General features: G+C 62.3%; 3 protein-coding genes across 3 annotated transcripts; 1 reads left to right on the top strand and 2 right to left on the bottom strand.

Annotated features, from left to right (window-relative positions):
- Window positions 1-823: 823 nt before the first annotated feature.
- AMSG_07084 (ankyrin repeat domain-containing protein 28) lies at window positions 824-4,842 on the top strand (the record flags this gene model as incomplete). The annotated part of the gene is made up of 2 exons (XM_013901093.1): window positions 824-1,165; window positions 1,192-4,842. The coding sequence occupies 2 exons, from the start codon at window positions 824-826 to the stop codon at window positions 4,840-4,842; spliced, it is 3,993 nt and encodes a 1,330-aa protein (XP_013756547.1).
- A 35-nt stretch (window positions 4,843-4,877) lies between these two features.
- On the bottom strand, window positions 4,878-6,383 carry AMSG_07083 (acyl-CoA dehydrogenase domain-containing protein; the record flags this gene model as incomplete). Its single annotated transcript, XM_013901092.1, has 1 exon — window positions 4,878-6,383. The coding sequence occupies one exon, from the start codon at window positions 6,381-6,383 to the stop codon at window positions 4,878-4,880; it is 1,506 nt and encodes a 501-aa protein (XP_013756546.1).
- A 533-nt stretch (window positions 6,384-6,916) lies between these two features.
- On the bottom strand, window positions 6,917-13,709 carry AMSG_07082 (uncharacterized protein; the record flags this gene model as incomplete). The annotated part of the gene is made up of 3 exons (XM_013901091.1): window positions 6,917-7,546; window positions 7,627-8,302; window positions 8,350-13,709. The coding sequence occupies 3 exons, from the start codon at window positions 13,707-13,709 to the stop codon at window positions 6,917-6,919; spliced, it is 6,666 nt and encodes a 2,221-aa protein (XP_013756545.1).
- Window positions 13,710-14,544: the final 835 nt, after the last annotated feature.

The raw sequence follows: 14,544 nt of genomic DNA, 5'->3' as shown, positions 1-14,544 counted from the left end.
CCCCCCCATTCCCCCCATCCCCCTACTTCCCCCCAAACCCTCCTCCAACCGCCAACGATCGATCCCGCCGAGCACAGGCGCCACACCTCACCCCACCCACCCCCACCCACGACGACGACGACGACGACGACGACGACCAGGCTTACACAACATGTCCCTCCACCGTGCAGCAGCAAGTGGTGACCTTCGAGCACTTCGTTCACTTTTACATGAACAACATGCAGACCCATCATCATCAGCTCATGCCCATGGACAGACGCCACTTCATCTGGGAGTCCAAGCAGGTCATCTGGCTATTGTCTCTCACTTGCTCAGTCATGGTGTGGATGTTAATGCAAGGGATGCTCATGGTGATACTCCGCTTCATTTTGCCGTCAAAATGCCTCGGACAGACATTGCCTCACTGCTCCTCTCCGCTGGCGCAAATGCCAATGCCACAAACTCTGCAAAGCTGACACCGCTTCATGTAGCTGTTGCTGCTTTCAATCATGATGCTGTCGCCATCCTTCTCAAGTATCACAAGTCCTCTCATCATCATCCTCTTCCTCATCCTCCTTCTCATCCTCATCCCTCGTCTCCCGCTGATCATCATCATCGTCATCGTCATCATCATCGTCATCATCATCTCTCGCACTCGTCGTCGTCGTCTTCACCATCGCCTCAAGTCACCTCAGGTCGGCATCATCATTCTCGTCAGTATTCTCGCCATCCACTGAAAGCTGGTGATGCTTCTCTGCGCTCTTCGCATTCGCAGTCGCCTTCGGCTGGTCGGAGGAGCTCTGTGGCGAGTACAGGCGTTCCGTCGCCGCGGCGGCGAAGGGCCATGACCGCAACCGATGACTGGCATCGGTCGGCTGGCTCGGGCTCGCTCGTCATTGACGCTCGCGATGCAGAGGGCTTCACCCCGCTGCACCTCGCCGCAGGCCGCGGAGAGCTCGGCCTTGTCTGCCAGCTCCTCGCCGGCGGTGCTTCGCCGTGTATGGCCAACTCGGCCGGCGTCACTCCTCTGCATCTAGCCATCACCTCGGGCGTCCGCGCCGTCGTCAAGGTCCTGCTCGAGGCCGGTGCTTCGGCATCCCGTCCAGGCGGCCCGCGCGACTGGCGGGCGCCCCACTACGCTGCCGCCTTTGGCTTCTCCGCCATCCTCGCCGACCTACTCAAGGCCGTCCCGCCGCCCGACCGAACGCCCAGGGCCGCGACAACGCTACCCCGTTGCAGCTTGCCGCAGCATCGGGCGACATGGGCTCAGTGCACGTGCTCCTCGCCGCAGGTGCGCGCCTTGACATGCCCGACGTTCTTGGCAACACCCCGCTCCACTACGCCGCCATGTACGGCCACCGCGAGGTCATCGTTGAGCTCGTCTCGGGCCTCTCCTACGAGCCGGCCCGCAAGGCTCTCATCAACGCTCTCAACTCGGCCTCCGAGTCAGCCCTCCATCTCGCCGCCGGCTTTGGCTACGTCCACTGCGTCGTCGCCCTCCTCGAGCACGGCGCCTCCATCCGCTCGGACAACGCCGTCTACGGGACGCCTGTCCACTACGCCGCCACCGGTGGCCACCTCTCGGTCCTCAAAGTCCTCCTCCACGCCCTTCCTGAGGCTGCAAACCTCACTGCGCCGTGGCAGCACAGCGCCAGCGCTCTCCATCTCGCCGCCCGCGCCAACGCCCGCCGCTCTGTCCTCGCCCTCATCGATGCCGGTGCCTCGGTCGAGCCGCTCACCGAGCACGCCCTCTCACCGCTCCACGACGCCGCCGCCGCCAACGCCACAGACGTCGTCTCGGCCCTGCTCGACGCAGGCGCTGCCGTCGACGCATGGGCGCCGTCGGGCTCGCCGCTCTTCTACGCCCTCCCGCGCAACGCTCTCGAGTCGCTTGATGCCCTCATCACTGGCGGCGCAGACGTGAACCACGTCGCAGACGCCGGCGCGCACACCCCGCTCCATGTCGCTGCCTACTATGGTGCCGAGCCCGCTGGCGCCGCCCTGCTCAAGGCCGGCGCCGCTGTCGAAAAAGCCACCGGCTACCACGGCCTCCGCGCCTTCCACATCGCCGTCCTCGTCAAGAACGTCGGCTTTATGCGCATGCTTGTCCGCGAGGGCGGCGCCGACGTCCACGCCCGCACTCGCGATGGCCACACCGCCCTCCACTTTGTCCTTCACTACCACGACGCCGACCTTGACATGCTCGAGGCCCTAGTCTCGGTCGGCTTTGAGCTCTCAGCCCAGTCGCCGTCCTCGCTCACCGTCCTCCACGAGGTGAGCTCCTTTGACGCTGCGCCCTCGCACTGGGTTCACAACCTCGTCGCCGCAGGCGCCCACCTCGAGGCCCGCGACATTGACGGCGCCACTCCGCTCCATCACGCCGTCGTCACAAACTCGCTCTCCATGGTCAAAGCTCTGCTCAAGGAAGGCGCCGCCGTCAACTCGCTCACCATGCTCCACCACACCCCGCTCCACCTCGCCGCCCACGCAGGCGCCGATGCCTGCATCGTCCTCCTCCATGAGATGGCGCCAAAGCACACTTGCGATGCGCACGGCCTGCTGCCGGCACATCACGCCGCCCGCGGCGGCTACACCAACGTCCTGCAAACGCTCCTCCTCCTCGGTGTCGACGTTCTCGCCGCAGGATCCGCCCTCCACGCCTCGGGCCGCACTACTCTTCACCACGCCGTTGCCGTTGGCCAGATCGAGACCGTCCGCTGGCTCCTCGACGCCGGTGCTGACCCGCACGAGCTTGACTCGCAGAACCAGTCCCCGCTTCATCTCGCTGCTCTCGCCGGCGACGTGGACTTGACCAAGCTCCTCGTTGCCGCGGGTGGCGACACCTACCAGCAGTCAATCAAGGGAACAACCCCGATCTCGCTCGCTCTCCAGGGTGGCCACTTTGACGTCCTCAAGATCCTCGACGAGTCATCGTGCCAGCTCGCCAACGAGCTAGTCGCTCTCCGCAACGTCCGCGGCAACAAGTCCATCAACAACCTCAAGGTTGCCGAGTCGACCGCCAACGTCTCGTCCATCTCAGAGCGCCGCCGCAAGCTCATGGGTAGCTCACGGAGAGTCCAGACCACGGCGCCAGCGCGTTCGCTGCCTCGAAACAAGCCGAAGTTGTTTGAAGACACCATCGAGACGGTGGTCGCTGTCGAGAGCGAGACCGATATTCATCCCAATCCGCCGCCGGTCCTTCCGGATCGCCTCCGCCGCTCAGGCCTTCACTCGCAGGCTGTCCTTCCACTGCCGTCGGACCGACTGCGCGAAACACGCTCGCCCGCGCCGCAGCCCATGCCCGCAGCAAGAGCAAGAGCGAGTCGGACACCGACTCTGACGATGCCGTCTCACCAGTCAATTCGCTTGCGTCAACGCTCTCGACTTTCGCTCTCGTCAGATGAAGAGTCGCCCGAGGTCACCGAGCTCAAGCGCCAGGTCACCGCCAAGGTCGCCGAGTCGATGAAGGCCGTCCTCGCACGACAACGGTCGCGCACCCGGTCGACCTCGATGTCGCTGGCCATGGTGCCCAAGTCGTTTTCGTCGACGGTCAAAAGGTACCAGCTGGCGAGCCAGGCCTCATCCTCGCTCGCTCGCCCGACGCCGGCGGCGCGCCTCCAACCGACCAGTCCGCTGGCGCTTGCCGCCTCGCCCGACAGCGAGACTCCTGCCGCCGCCGATAGCGCCAAGGTTGTCTCGCCCGAGAACGGGCGGAAGCGGGCGCTCTCCATCCAGGCCACGAGCCTGCTGTCCACACTCGGACGGGCTCGGGTCGAGGCCTTTCGCCACCGCGACAGCGACTTGTTCCGCTCTGAGTCACGGTCGTCGACAGGCTCGGTGATGGAGCACATTGCCGACGCCGACGCCGCCGCGCAGTCGCTGCTGGCGGGCCTCCGCGATGAGCTCGGCGACCCGGTTCTCATCGAGGACCTCATTGAGCCGGCGTATCCACTCAACCGCGAGGGCATGGCCCTGCTCGACGCCATTGTCTTTACCCCGCGCAACGCTACCCCGTTCGAGTACGCACAAGAGATGTTGCGCAACGACCTGGTCCTCGGCGTCCCGCTCGACGCTCCGATCTTGCACTCGGTCTCGACAGCAGCTGTCAACACGTCGGCGGCGCGGCGCGTGCGCGAGCGGCGACTCATCCTCGACCTGCACCAGCAGCGCCAGCGCGACGAGCCCGAGATCGTACCCGACACTGCTCACGCTCGGGTCCGGGCTGCCTACGACGATACGGCCCACGTCGTGGCTCCCAAGTCGCACGAGCTCGAGAGCCACGTCGAGTCGACCAGCCACTTTCACCACGTCTACCACACCATGTCGTCCAAGGCAGCCGCTGACCCGGATGCCACACCCGAGCGGCTTGAGCGGCGCAAGCGACTCAAATCACAGCGCAAAGCTCAGCGCAAGAAGCGTATCGCGCAGGAGAAGCAGGCCGAGCTCGAGATTCTGCTCGACAAGTCGGCCGAGGGTGCGAGCTTGTCGGTTGAGCTCACGTCGGCCTGGGAGGGGAGTGCGCCGCGGAGCGGCGTCCGGCCGTCTGGACCCAAGCGCCGCCACAACGTGGCACGCGGCCGCAGCCGTGGCCGCGGCCGCGGTCGCCGTCGGCACGCCCGCCGCCACACCGTCTCAAAGGCCGCAATGGTGACTCGCCGGCTCACCTCGATGGGTACCCGGGCGCAGGACTCCAAAGTTGTGACCACCCGCGCCGACGTCCGTGCGCGGCTGCGGCCGGTGGCGCCCTCAGCGCTGGACACGCCCGAGCGCGCCGAGCAGCGGCGGATTGTGGCGCGGAAAATGATGGCCTCAGGCCACAAGCCGGCATGGGTCGGCGTCGGCTCGTCTGTGGAGCACTTGTAGTCTGAAGAAGAAACAAAACGACGATGCCGTGGTCTTCATTGGTCAGCAAAGATAGCGCGAGCGGTGACGAGGCGCATGATCTCGGACGAGCCCTCGAGGATCGAGTGGACGCGGGCGTCGCGAAGGTAGCGCTCGATCTGGTAGTCGGCGACGTAGCCGGCGCCGCCGAGGGTCTGCAGCGCCGAGTTGATGACGTCGAAGCACTGCTCGGTGGCGGTAAGCTTGGCGAGGGCGGCCGACGAGGTGGCAAGCGGCGAGCGCTCGTGGAGGAGCTTGGCGGCGTCGCGGATGGCGAGGCGCGAGGTCCGGAGCTTGGCGGCCATGTCGGCAAAGACAAACTCGGTGTTTTGGAAGCGGGCGAGCGGCTTGCCAAAGGCGGTGCGCTCGAGGACATACTCACGGGCGATGCCAACCGAGGCGGCGGCGGCGCCGATGGAGCAGGCACCAATGTTGATGCGCCCGCCGTCGAGACCCTTCATGGCGATTTTGAAGCCCTCGCCGGGCGCGCCGAGCATGCGCGACTTGTGGACCTTGACGTCCTGCATAATGACTGGGCGAGTCGGCGACGCGTTCCAGCCCATCTTGTCGAGCTTGCCGCCAAACGAGAGACCATCCGACTCGGCGTCGACGAGGAAGCACGAGACGCCCTTGGCGCCCGACTCGGAGCCGGTGCGGGCCATGATGAGGTAGACATCGGTCTCGCCGGCGCCCGAGATGAACGCCTTCTCGCCATTGAGCACGTAAACGTCTTCGTCGGTCGACGAGACCACGGCGGTGGTCCGCAGCGCAGCGGCGTCCGAGCCCGAGCCGGGCTCGGTGAGGCAGTACGAGCCGAGGGCCTCCATGGTGGCCATGCGCGGGACAAACTCGGCGCGGAGCTCGTCCGAGCCAAACGAGTCGACCATCCACGTGCACATGTTGTGAATGGAGAGGTAGGCCGACGTGGCCGGGCAGCCCATGGAGAGGGCCTCAAAGACCAGAGCAGCGTCAAGACGCGACGCGCCCGAGCCACCGTGCTCCTCCGAGGTGTACATGGCACCAAAGCCGAGGTTGCCGAGCTCATGGACGACGTCCTTGGGGAAGATGGACTCGGCATCCCACTTGCTTGCATGCGGAGCAATGTTCTCGGCAGCAAAGGCAGCCGCCGTCTCGTAGAACATCAACTGCTCGTCATCCAGACCCACCGTGGCCGAGAACGGCGAGGTAGGCGAGAGAGCCGTCGTCGCCCATCCGGTAGCAAATCGCTTCTGACCGGTCATGCCACCAAACGACGCGTTGCCGTTGGCTGACGACCGCATGTGAACGGCAAATGGCACATTTCCGCCATTGGCATAGTTGCCCGAACCGAGAAGGCTGCCACCAGCCACCAGCCGGTTGCCACCCATGGCTGACGTGGCTGAGGCCGCCGCCGTCGCCTTTGCCGTCGTCGTCGTCGTCGCCGACGTCTTGCTTGCTGAGCTGACTCGAGCAGTCACAGCCGGAGCCACCGCCATGGTTGCCGTCGTCGTCGCCCGGACTGCTGCACTTGCTGCGCGGAACATAGTTGTGAGAGAAGGGGAGGGAATGCGGGTTGGAGAGGGGGAGAGGGGTGGGGAGGGGAGGGGGAGGGGAAGGGGGGGGGGGGGGGGGGGGTCAGGCGGCAGGGGACGGCCATGATCGCGATCGCGATCACGATTCCGTGCGAGTTTTTGGGGGCTAGCCATCGATGAACTGACGGGGCCATTGATCGTAGCAGGGGGGGGCTAGCCATCGATGAACTGACGGGGCCATTGATCGTAGCAGGGGGGGGCTAGCCATCGATGAACTGACGTGACCAATGATCGTAGCAGGGGGGGCTAGCCATCGATGAACTGACGGGGCCATTGATCGTAGCAGGGGGGGGCTAGCCATCGATGAACTGACGGTGCCATTGATCGTAGCAGGGGGGGGCTAGCCATCGATGAACTGACGTGACCAATGATCGTAGCAGGGGGGGGGCTAGCCAACCACGGATTGAAGGGCTTGTCATTCCCAGCAAACGCCCCGTCGCGGGGTGGGGATCGGGTGGGGACAAATTACCGCGGGGAAGAGCTGTTTACTCGGCCTTGCCACCATCATCATTGCCATCTTTGGAGCTCGAGCGGCTGTCAGGCAGGACAAGATGTCCAGGCGCTGTGGTCGACACATCAGTGATCGACGTCGTGTCGGCTGAGATAGCACACACATCGGACACGTCGCCGCGGACAATGCCGTGCCCATTTGCTGTTGCCTCGCCAATAGACGCAGCACGTCGAGCGCCGGGCACCGTCGACGCTTCCGCCACTCGCTTTCCTGCCTCGCCTGATCCCGATCCAGACCCCGAGCCAGACCCAATATCGAGCCCCGAGTCCTGCTCTGGACTTGAGCCCGACGACGACGACGACGACAATGACGAGGTCGAGGACGACACATCCAGCTTGCTCCCCACCGACGATGATGACGACGACAACGCGTCCGCCGACGAAGCGGGCGATGACACCGCCGACGTCACCTCCGAGTCACAAATGATCGAATGCGAGAGCGAGCACGCCCCAATCGACACATCCATCCTGTTCTTGATCGGAAAGACCTCGGGAGCGTCGCCAAAGCGGACTGATGAGAGCGGCGCGCTGTTATGCCTCGACTCCTCAAGAATGCTCGAAGCCTTGGGCCCGGCGTCGGTAAACGAGATGACCACGGTCTGGGCCTCAAAAAGTAAACCGATCCATACAGCCGCTCGCCTGATCGCCGCAGCGTCAATCGCATGTCACTCCTCGAGCCCGGCACGTGCGGCTTACCCCACAGGTCGCCGTTGGTGATGCCAACAAAGGCCGCAAGCGGCTGTCGTGCTAGCTCCTCGTACCGCATCTGCGCAAAAACGAGCGCCGCAGAGTTAGCCGCCACAAGCGCCGGTCCGGGCTGGAGAACAACGACGCCGACCGCAGAGTTGGCGAGGTCCGCAACCGCCATCAGCCCGTGGCTCACGCCTGCGAGCGAGTCGAGGCCCTGCTGAGTCAAGCCGAGGACAACAATGCCCTGCGCGCGCACCATCGCCACAGTCACAGCTCGCGACTCGCCCGTCCCGACAATTAGTGTCTGGTGCCGCATCATGCCAAGCCGTCCTCCAAAGTTCACCTCGTAGCTCGGAAGCACGGTGCGGATGTTCTTGAACGTCACGCTCGCCGGGTTGAGGAACATGTGGTTCTGAGACTGGCACTCAAGCACTGTTCCATCCTTGTTGCACACCAGCACCGCGTCTGTCGCAGGCAGCATCGCGTTGAGCCGCAGCGAGAGCCGCAGCATCACCCGCGGATCCGCACCCTTGAGCGCCACCTGTTCGTCCATCAGCATTCCAGCCACAGCCTCGGCCTCGGGCTGGAAAAAGAGTGTCAGGCGATACCGCTGCGAGCTCCCGGCATTCCTCGCCATCGCGCTCAGTTCTCCGGTCCGGGTCAGCGTCGCGCTCCGTCCCACAAAAACACGTGCTTTGCATCTTCGAGCTGCGTGTACGTGCTCTGCTCTGCGCCTGAATTCGGCAACGGCGCAACACGCCCGCGCCCGCAAATCCGCGCAAACCACGACGAGATCGAACGCGCCCCATCCACGATCGTCTGCCGCCGCCCGCGACGCCGGCGAGCATCTTCAAACATAGACTTGATCCACTTTGAGCCATCGTTCGATGCTGGGTTGAAGTGAGTTACCCACGCAAAACACTTGAACGTCACTTGCGAGCCCGTCGTCGCTGGGTCCATGTACGGCAAGACAGTGATTCGCCGCGGCGGAAACCGCATCAGCTTCATGAGTTTTGCCTCCAGCTTGCGCGGCGCCACACGCGGAAGAAAGTTGCACATGTGCTGTCGCAGTAGCGACCGCGGCGGCAGGCCGAGGAACGTCACGTCACCGTCCATGCCCACAATCTTGCCCGAGTTCGAGTCGACCTCAAGCACAGCCCGTCGCTCCAGTCCCGGTGGTTTGGCATTCCTCTCGAGCTCCTCTAGCGACACCAGCGTGTTGTGCTCGATAAAGTGCGAGATCTGGGGAAGCAAAACAATGTAGTCGGGGCGGATCATGAAAATCATCGACCGCGCACGGGTCGTCTGGTCGGCAATCTGCCGGATGAGTCGAACAAAGACCACAAAGTAGATGGCTACTAGCGCAAGATTCTCCAACACGTACACCGCCAGCGTCGCCGCGAGGAACCGAGAGATCACAGACTCAAACTCGTAGACCATGACTGCCGTCGCCTCGTCGAGCAGCGGCGACAGCACATTGGCTTCCTCCGCCTTGACCTGTGGCAGTGCCGCAATCAGCGTAGCGCCCGCTGCAAGCACACTCTCCCTGCTCCCGGTGCTGATCTCCAACGCCGCACCCGCAAGCTGCCGCCCGAGCGCCACATAGCTGATCACGGCCTGATCCAGCCCGCTGGCGCCGTACATGACCTCTTCCAGCCGCGGAAACAACCCATCCGTCCCGCTCCGGCCGTCGGTCCCATACTTTGCCTCCATGTGCGCGCTCCACAACGCTCCCACAGAGTTGTTGAGCAAGGCAGAAGCGACTGGAGGTGGCAAAACCCAAAACGGAACTGCGGTCTCGTTGCTCGATCCGTTCGCCATCGCGTCTGCGTACGCCGCGAGATGCACCACTGCTGTGTGCACTCCTTTGGCGTAGAATCGGCGGATGCCCGACGCGTTGATGAGGCTGCCATAGTGGGTTGTGACAGTGGCGCCGAAGTAGACTGTAGTGAAGAAGACACAGGCAAGGACAAAAACAACGCCCAGGGCGCAGAGAATCTGCAGCTGAACTCGCCGCACAATCGAGACCTTCTCCGACTTGGAGAGCAGCTCAGTCATCGCCGCCGTCGACTCGAGCGAGAGCGTCATCCGGATTTGCGACATCTCAGAGTCCATGTCCGAGTCCGAGTCCTCGACACCGTACACATCAGAACGAGGTCGTTGCGCCCCTGATCCACTCTCGATGCTCGGAACAAGCAGGTCGTCGCTGCGTGAACAATAAGCGTTCTGAGTCGAATTGTCAGAGGTCGAGCCCACCGAGCCCGACCTACTCTGCCCGAATCCCGCGTCGACAAGAAATCCGAGCCCGTGCTCGGCTGACATAAATGACAGCAGCGCGTTGGCCATCTCGCTCTGAATGGTGCGAAGCATCGGTTGCGGCACTGTCTTAAACAGCCGAAACGAGTCGCACTGCTCATTGCGGAGCGAAGCAATGGCTGGCAGAACAAGTGCAACGCCGATAAAGACCAGAATGCTTGTCGACGTGACCAGAAGCACAATCTGGAGAATGACCAGAACATGAATCGACTCGGAGACCTTTGTCTCAAACAGCTGCGCTCCCGCACCAATTTTGGAAGAGAGCGGGGCGCGTGGGTGCAGATTGTGGCGCACAAAGCTGGCAGCGAGATCAATCTGCAGCTTGTCCATCACCCACTCACCCACCGGCCGTGCCACCAGCTCGCGCGCATAGCCAACCAAGTGCGCAATGGCGTCACGGAGGTTGACCATGCGGATTTCGATCGCCGGCGGAGTGGTGACCGTTGACGCGACAACAGAGACTGGGATCACTTGGTCGCGCCAGAGCGCGTTGAGCTTGTTTGTCGCGTGTGCGCCCGAGCCGTACGTGGCGCGGTAGAGGTACGCCGCGTGGTCGGCAACAATCGACGCCGTTGCATCGACGGTAGAGCGCACCTCGCTCGCGACGTACAACACGCTTGCGCCCGGCGAGAGTGCAGACCAGTGCAGGATCGAGACCTGTAGGTAGGTGTCGATCGAGAGCTTCCGCATGCGACCGTACATGTCCATCAGCTTGAACTCGGCCTTGATGGCCGACATGGACGAATTGGAGAGACCAAAGCCGACGGCGAAGAACACCAGTAGCAGAAGGACTGAGATCTTGAGTGACCACGATAACCGCCCTGCCGCTTGTGACTTGGCTGAAAGCACCCTCTCGCGCGCCGCAGCGTGATGCTCAAAGGACGTTCGTGAGAAAGCCGAGGAAATCGAGCCCCGGTGTCGCGACGCGCCACGGCTGAAGAACCGGTGGCCACGCGAGGACCTGCTGTGGGAGGGGGTGGGGGTAAACTCTGATCCGCTTGCCGTGTTGTCCTCCCTCGGCCTGTTTGCCACAGTCTCCATCGGTGTTCCAAACATCGCCCGCTGCGGAAGCAAGATGCTCATGTCGTCGCTACTGCTGGTGGCGCGAGCTTGAGCCTTGGATCGCTTGAACTTTCTCTGTGGTGGACCACACGAGGTCGACGAGGAGAGCGCCGAAAAGCCCGAAGATGATCCATACTTTGACCTATGCTTGAGGCTCGACTTTTTCGGCTTCTTGAACGCGTTTGGCAGCGTCGACATTTCGCGATGCTCAGAAGAGGCATGCGCACTCCGGCTTGTAGACAGGTTCTGAGACGACGAGGAGGCCGAGGATGGCAAAGATGATGTCGACGACGATGAAGATGCCGACGCGTTGGCGCTCAACTTGCGAGATGCGGGTATCGAAGCAGCGAGCGCTTTCCTTGAAAACTTCCTCTTCTTGCCCTTCTTCGCGCCCGACTTGGTCAGAGCCACCTTCTTGGCGGAGGCAAGCGCAGATCGTCCGCTTGAGACGGAGCGTGCCCGCCTTCTCTTGCCATTAGACTTCTTCCTGTGCATCTTGCGCTTGGTGGCACTCTTGTTGATCCTGTGGTCTGCGCCCCTCAAGCGAATCTTACCCGCTCTCGCCCGCAACAACGCCGGGCCACGCAACGACGACGTTTGCGCCGTTCTGCCGCCAGAGTGGGCGTGCATCGGTGAAGGATGCCTCTCCATGGAGGTCGATGCAGGGCTGCGGCTCATACCCATGAGATGAAGTGCTGGGTGGGCACCAGAAGGCGGCATGTCCGGGACTGACGGAATCTCGAACGAGGTATTGACGAGCGATGCGGCGCGAGCTCGGATGGCCTCGACCTGGGGACTGTCGCGTTGGACGGTCTCAATAAAGGACGCGTACGAGTAGAGCAGCTCAACCGCGAGCGGAAAGCGGGCAATGAGGCGCTTGTATGCAATCGAGGCCTGGCGCTCGGCGCGCGTGACGGCTTGGGATGCGGCCGCAAAGGAGGCGCTGGAGCACCGGCCGGAGTGCAGCAGTGACCAAAAGGTGTGGGTGGCAACAAGGGTGTCGCGATGGTACTGGCGAGCAACTTGAAAGTGCTTCTGGTACTCGACATATGAGACAAGATCCATACGGGTGTCGGTCTCGCCAAAGCCCCGGCCCTGCATGGTATGCAGCAGCTTGCGCTCAAAGCCGTGGACAATGAGGCGGATGTCAAAAGCAGCTGGCATGAGCTGCGCCGCCTGAATGGCAACCATGGCCGTGCCAACCTCGGCAGGAGCAAACTCATTGATGTAGTGTGCATACGCGCTACGGACAAACGCAGATCGCGGGTAGAGCTCGATGCCCAGCTCAAACAGAGTCCTGGCTGTTTGGTCAAACGCCGCCTGGCGCGTATCCAGCATGCCAAAGATGTCGTTGTCATCGATGACGGGAATGGCCGCCAGGCGGGCACTAACATGAGCGCGGACCAGCAGCTCGACCTCGCGCTCCGACCGCATGAGGATCAAGCGAAGCCTGTCATGGGGGCGGAAGTTTGCATCGCTGTCACCGGCGCGAAGAATCGAAAGCTCAGCAGTGGCACCATGCGCGCCCATCTCGCCTAGCACCGGGTCGATGCCGGCAACATAGGCTTGCATGTCGGTGCCGCTGCCGGCAGTTTGCGATAGATTGGCTTCCCGTCCAGCAGCATTGCGAGAAGCCAGCAGGGTGTCAAGCAAGTCTTGTGCCGAGCTCGCGAAACGGGTGATCTTGCGTTCGACGACAAGGTACCGCCATCGCATGGCGGCGAGACCGCAGGCGCCGCCAACCACGGCTCCGCTGACACCAAGGAAGAATGGCCACTCTAACGCCGGGTCCGAGGCCAGCACAGCTGCTGCCGAGCCTATCGAGCCGCCAAACAGCAAGGTGAACAAGGCAGCGTAGATGTAGTTGAGCAACCGCGAGTAGTACGGGATGCGGGTGATATGAAAGTAGGCGAGCGAGCCAAAGCCCAGGAGGAGGACAAAGACACGAGCGAGAGGGATGGCATTGCGCGGCGCAAGTCGAAAGACGGCAATGACGGCGGTCTTGACGGCGACAAACAAGGCATACTGTCGGCCAAGCGGGCGGGCGGCCAGATCATCAGAGAATGGCCGCGGATCGTAGTACGTCAGCGCCATGAGGAAGGAGAATGGGAGAAAGAAGCAGATCAAAAGCGCGAGGGAAAGGACAGCGATAGCTACTCTCCATCCAGACCAGCACCGAGTCGACGTCGCCATGGCCCACACCATGCGATGTGGCGAGTCGTCTACCGCAACCTCGCAGGCAGCCGGGAGGAGGAGAAACTGGAGAATGGTGATGTAGAACAAGGAGATCATGGGTGGGACGATGGTGTTGAAGATCTTGGGCGCCCAGGTCCGAGCAAACGATGTTGCGCCATGATGAGTCGATGATGAGTAGAGGTAGCCGACGTTGGCCGAGAAAGCGAGGAGAGCGAGGAGAACGAGGAGAAGAACCACAAAGAACGATTGCTCCGAGAGAGAAGCTTGAAGTAGCGATGTTGCCGAAGTCTCAGCAGGCGATCTTGACAGAGCCGAAGAGTACAACTGGACGAGGCTGTACTTGAAGGCAAACGATGGATGAAAGACAAACGGCACCAGCTGCAAGCCATCGAGAACGAGGAAGAGGATGGTCGACAGCGATGAGCCGCTTCGCCGCGTCTGAATCAGACCATACAGGACCGAATGAACGCTTGCTTCCACACGCGAAGCACGACTACCTTCCATGGCTTGGTGGTCTGCCTTGCGGCCGTGTGCCACTCCCCCGAATACGTTCTCAAGTCGAGTATGCCTGTCCCCCCCCTCCTGGTCAAGCCTGCTTGACCATGCCAGTGCGGGGAAAATGCGGGAGAAGGGCAGCAACGCTAATTAATCAACAGCCAATTCGTTCGCTGCCACAGTATGGTCTTCTCCCTGTCAATGATCTGCTCGCCGTAGGCAAGGAGAACTTGCCGGAAGAAGGGAGGCACCTTTTCGGAGATAGGGAAAGAAGAATGGGTGGATGGGGGAAGAGATGGGAGGAGGGTACGCCTATTGGAATCTGGATTTGCTAGGCATTGGTGAGAATATATGTGCCTTTCTTTTGGCCAACGACTGTTTGCCGGCGAGGCAGAGCGATGGGTTGGTGGCGGGGCGGGTGGGCGATGGGTTGGTGGCGGGGCGGGTGGGCGATGGGTTGGTGGCGGGGCGGGTGGGCGATGAGTTGGTGGCGGGGCGGGTGGGCGATGGGTTGGTGGCGGGGCGAGTGGGCGATGGGTTCGTAGCGGGGCGGGTGGGCGATGGGTTGGTGGCGGGGCGAGTGGGCGATGGGTTCGTAGCGGGGCGGGTGGGCGATGGGTTGGTGGCGGGGCGGGTGGGCGATGGGTTGGTGGCGGGGCGGGTGGGCGATGGGTTGGTTATTATTGAGTCATTTTTTATTCACTTTTTCTTCATTTATTTTTCTACAACTACTTTCGGATCTTTATCGTCATGTAAATAATATACTTAAAACACACATATAATTCTTATTTTCTAGTATTTACTAAAAATGTTCCACTTTTGTTAACTCTTTATTATTTTTTTT

The sequence above is a fragment of the Thecamonas trahens genome, assembly GCF_000142905.1.
Source record: "Thecamonas trahens ATCC 50062 unplaced genomic scaffold supercont1.32, whole genome shotgun sequence".
Classification (NCBI taxonomy): domain Eukaryota; order Apusomonadida; family Apusomonadidae; genus Thecamonas; species Thecamonas trahens.
This window is presented reverse-complemented; position numbering and strand designations above follow the sequence as displayed.